This window comes from Podospora anserina, chromosome 3, assembly GCF_000226545.1.
Source record: "Podospora anserina S mat+ genomic DNA chromosome 3, supercontig 2".
NCBI lineage: Eukaryota > Fungi > Ascomycota > Sordariomycetes > Sordariales > Podosporaceae > Podospora > Podospora anserina.
Genome location: NW_001914856.1, coordinates 757,701 through 762,551, shown reverse-complemented (window position 1 = coordinate 762,551; position 4,851 = coordinate 757,701). Strand labels below are relative to the sequence as shown.

The following is a 4,851-nucleotide window of genomic DNA, read 5'->3' as shown; positions in this document are numbered from 1 at the left end:
TCTTCGTTTTTTTTGTAACAATAACAAGTGTTGCAATGATGGGATAAGTATTTGTTGTAAGAGCGTGTATTGGTCGTTGTATTGTCTCTTCGATTTGTTATCACTGCACTAGTGACCGAGGCAATGGGACCTGAGAACGGGAATGTGATTGGGGGACGACTGTGAGGGGGGAAAGGGAGGGAATATATCGTCCGCCGGGGTGGATAAAGGTTTTGAATTCGGGGGTGCTGGAGGTGTTGGTTATTGTTTTTGGGGTAGGGTTGGGGGTGTTAAGTTGGGGGTTGATGAGGGATGGGAAGGGGGTAGGGGATGGGGAGAGGTTGGGTGGACGACGACGGGGGTGCTGTGGGTGGAGGTGGAGGGGAGGGGAGGAGAATGTTGAGGAGAGGGAAAAGTTGGCCGGGTTTGGGGAGCATGCGGATGGGGAGAGTAATGAGGAGGCTGTTCCTCCGTGGGAAGAGCCGAGGTTTGAGATTGGGAGTGATAGTGGGAGCGAGGATGGTGTGACTGGAACCACTGTGTATGATATCCCGCGACCGCATTATCAACAACAGGAGGAGGCTGAAAGGAGGGTGCAGACTTGGGTTCCGGAGCCTGGGTACGAAAGCGAGAGCGAAGGCATGGTCGCAGATGGGATCTACACTGTCCCGAGGCCCACTGCTGGTCAGGAAGACAGGGAACGGCAGCTAAGAGATCAAGATCTCGCTGCTAGGCAGAGATATGCTCCTAGTTTAAGTGAGAGTGACACTCTTGCAGGGACCCGGAGTCCGTCAGAGGTTGACAGCCTGGAGGGTGTGAGTATGTCGCAAGAGTTGGCCGCCTTTAGGGATGCCTTTGGGTTGGTGGAGGATCTTGTTGCCAGCGTTGAGCAAAGGCGGCGGCAGATATGATTGACCAAGACAGAAGCTGGGTTCCTTTATATATATGGCGTTTTCTTGGATGAAGGGACGGAACTAATACCAAGCAGCGGATAGGGACATGTTTCATGATAGGGTATATATATACTGCGTAATGAGTTGATTCTATTGTAGTGAGGCAGACCGCATTGATATGATATTTACCTTTTTCCTCATTGGGACAACGCACAAAGAAAGAGGATGATGATACAGGGCCATGCGTCCCAAGTAATGAAATGGCGAACATGCGTCCGGTGGTGATTGGCTGTGTTTTGTCACTGTCGTTGGCACCCAAACCCCACTGGCGAGCACTGTTGGATGAGCCAAACCGGTACCTGGGTACATGAAGGGCTGCTCATTTTAGCGGGTGGGTTCCTCTGAACCAATCGCCCCAACGCCTGGCTCCAGAGGGTGCGACATGCTCCCGAGACCCCCCCTCGCTCCCAAGACCCAAGCGCAACAACAGGCATTAACGTGTGCTACAACTCCGCAATATCCAGTCCAGACCTAAATCAAAATTCCGATATTGCCTTTTTCCATAGCACCTTTTTCTCTCGTCACTTACGACATTTGTCTACTGTCTGTTCTACCAGGTACCACTAGTGCGCGCCATCTTACCGACAGAATTACCTACCCATAAGGTATCCTGCAGTGTCTTGGAACATTATCTCTCAGCCGAGCGGCCGACTTTTGAAAAAGTCCACCTACTACCTGTACCTCTCCCGATTGCCCACCGCTTCCGAGCACCCCGAGATAGTAGACCGAAACGATACAACTGCCAACGGCCCACTGACATCATGGCCGACGACCCGCACAACACGAGCGACATCTCGGACCAAGTCGAGGCAGGCGCTGCTAAGGAAGATGCCGAGACCACGGCGACGAGAAGAGAGCTGAAGCAGACGTCCATTTCTGAAAAGGCGGGGCAGCTATCGACCTCTCAAGACGACAAGAGCGCCTCTGACGATGATGATGCGCCCAAAGATAAGACGACTACTGCCGGCGCTCGCAAGGTCACGCCGCCAGTGGCCCTTGGTGTCCCAAGCGACGAAACACTGGCCGAGCAGATCTCGTCCCCCAAGAAGAAGCGAGCGCATGCCGAGTTGGACGAGAACAAGGATGTGGCCGAGGCTCCTTTGGAAGGGGAAGGGTCTGCCGCGAACGACAGCAAGAACAACACAGCTGTGACGCTCAACCGTACAAACCGATCCGAGCCCGAGAAGAAGAGACCACGGGATCGCCAGGCCAGCGCGTCTGCTGTCAAGAGCGGACAGGAAGAAGTGGTAGGTTTTTTTTATTATTTATTTATTTATTTCTTGTTTCTCGTTTTCTCCCCCCCTGGGGCTGTCTCTCCGAGGTCCGATGTCACTCACAATCTGCACCCCCTTTTACCCCTCCATTCGACTCAATCTATGGCAACACCCGATGGTAACACAAGATTTGTTTTGATCTAGGAGCCGTTGTCGGCGAGTGCCTCCCCACGATCGAGCATGGAGGAGCTGGCTAAGAGCCGACCTGCCAACACGGCTACCGTGCGTTCACCGATCGATAAGCCGCAAACTACCTCGACGTCTGCTTTTGCCTCGTCAGGATTTGCCAAGCTGGGAGCATCGTCTGCTTCGCCGTTTGCGGCTGCGTCAGGAGCCTCGCCATTTGCGTCTGCTGGTGCTGGGAAGCCGAGTGTGTTTGGATCGGCTGGGACGGCTGCGTCTTTCGGGAGCGTTCTTGGTGGATCTACACCCGCTGCTCCGGCCAAATTGAACTTTAGCTCGACCTCGACGGCGTCACCTTTTGCGTCGGCGCTTAACGGACAGACTGGCGGGGGGTCGGTGTTCAAGTCGAGTCCTTTTGGAAGTGCCTTTGGTGGTGCTAGCGCTTTGTCTGGTGGCGGTGCTCGGTTGACCAACTTTGGCAAGCCTGGTGAGGCCCTTAAGAGTGGCAAGCCGGCCAAGCCTTTTGGTGCGCCAGAAAGTAACGCGGAGGAGAGCGAGAAGGACGAGGACGGCGAGGAGGAGAATGGGGAGGGTGCTGTTGCTGATGGGGAGGAGGAGAACAAGGATGATGAGAAGGAAGAGAGTGAGAGGAAGAGGTTGAAGCTACATAAGAGTGAGTCATTTTCACGGCCATTTATCATGAATTCTTCTGGTAACACTACCTACACAGTCGTGGTCGACGATGGCGAGAGCTCAGAGGTCACACTCTTCTCCCAACGCGCCAAGATGTATGTTATGGAAAAGGGAGTTGGGTGGAAAGAGAGAGGTGCCGGCATGCTCAAGGTCAATGTGCCAAGAGCGACGGTCGAGTTTGAAAACGACGGCTCCCCAGACGCGACCAGCTTTGACGCCTCGGTGTTGGAAGACAAAGACTACAGCGGACCTAAGAACGTACGCTTGATCATGCGCCAGGACCACACCCTGAGGGTCATTCTCAACACGATTGTGCTGCCAGCGATGCAGTTCAAGATTGAGAAGAAGCTCAAGGCGGCGACGGTGTTGTTCACGGCATTTGAGAATGGAGAGGCGCAGTTGGTACAGATGAAGGTTAGTTTTTGTTTGATGTTTATGATCAACCAGCTCATACTGACAATCTACTTCAGCTCAGTAACGCCAACGCGGATCTGTTCTCGGACCTGGTGGAAATGCTAAAGAAGGGCCTTGCAGACGTCTGAAAGGGTTTGAGATGTTCTTTTCAATCTAGGTTGTGTAATTTGATCTGAACAACCAGGCAGGCAGGCATGCGACTTTGCAAATGCAACAACGACAACTTTGACGTACTTTTTCCCCTTTTTTTTTGTTTCGTCCACGTTTTTTAAATTTTATTCAGCGGCTCACGATTGGGCATTTTCAAGGGGGGGGGGGGGGGTTGTTTTACAATGAGGATGCATTTCTGGGGGGTTCTTTGGCAAGGGGGGGAAATAAGACGGCGGACTTTTGTTTGTTTAGGTTGTGTGTGATTGATACTTGGCGGATAATGCCGGGTTGGATTTGTGTCGAGTTCTCTCTCTATCGAATGGGAACTGGAAAGTCAGCGGCTTCCTGGGTTTGGTGGGAGGTGTTTGTTTATTGTTTTGTCAAGATGGTTGGAATGGGGAAAACTAGTTAGATGGGGTAGTGAATATATTTGTGGTGTCCTCTTTGAGTGGGATTGATTGCTATGGTGACGGTCTCTAGGGGGGTTTGGGAAGTCGATAATTAGTGGGGTTGCTAAGGGGAAAACAGCACGTGCTCTCCTGTCTCTTTCGCGCTTGGGGGGCCTTTGTTAGTGACACACACCTTTTGCCACTTGGGAGCGCGACGACGTTTCTTTGATTGAGAGATCTGAGATCTGAGAGGTTTGGGTTCAGTCTCACAACCAACATCAAATTGAAGTTCGCATAATGCCATCAGGAGACGGGGATAACCCCCAGAGCAGCGGGGCTCTGAAAAGGAAACGAGGCCGGCCTCCAAAAGCTGTTGCTGAAGAAGCGACTCCATCACCATCATCATCACCATCATCATCACCATCATCATCACCACCACCAGGATCAGACCTTAATGACACCAAACCACCACCACCACCAAAACGAAAACGCCAACTCAAATCAAAACGGTCATCGCCCCCAGAAGAGGCCGACAGACCCCTCCCCTCCTACTTCCAACACCTCGCCAAGCTTCACTCCGCCCTCAGCCTCGTGTCGACCTTCCTCTCCACCCACAGCCAGCACCTCCCCCCGACGTTGGCCAATCTGTCAAAGGCCCTGGCGGCAAAAGGGCTCGTCCCATCCGTGGAAGACATCGCCTCTTTGAAGGTGGTAACGCCTGGGAGCAACAGGTTTGAGTATGTAGATTACACTTCACTCTTGCTAGAGGCTCGGGGGTTTGAAAAGGAGGATCTGTTCCGGTCGTCTTCAGGGGTTGCGAGCTTTCCTGGGGAGGATTTATCTAATGGGGGTATTATCTGGGGGGGTAGTTTTGTA

At 52.7% G+C, this 4,851-nt stretch overlaps 2 protein-coding genes across 2 annotated transcripts; both read left to right on the top strand.

Moving 5' to 3' along the window:
* Nucleotides 1-284: 284 nt before the first annotated feature.
* On the top strand, nucleotides 285-890 carry PODANS_3_3950 (uncharacterized protein; the record flags this gene model as incomplete). Its single annotated transcript, XM_001909145.1, has 1 exon — nucleotides 285-890. The coding sequence occupies one exon, from the start codon at nucleotides 285-287 to the stop codon at nucleotides 888-890; it is 606 nt and encodes a 201-aa protein (XP_001909180.1).
* Nucleotides 891-1,693: 803 nt separating this feature from the next.
* Nucleotides 1,694-3,564, top strand: PODANS_3_3940 (uncharacterized protein; the record flags this gene model as incomplete). Its single annotated transcript, XM_001909144.1, has 4 exons — nucleotides 1,694-2,176; nucleotides 2,351-3,002; nucleotides 3,060-3,436; nucleotides 3,493-3,564. The coding sequence occupies 4 exons, from the start codon at nucleotides 1,694-1,696 to the stop codon at nucleotides 3,562-3,564; spliced, it is 1,584 nt and encodes a 527-aa protein (XP_001909179.1).
* Nucleotides 3,565-4,851: the final 1,287 nt, after the last annotated feature.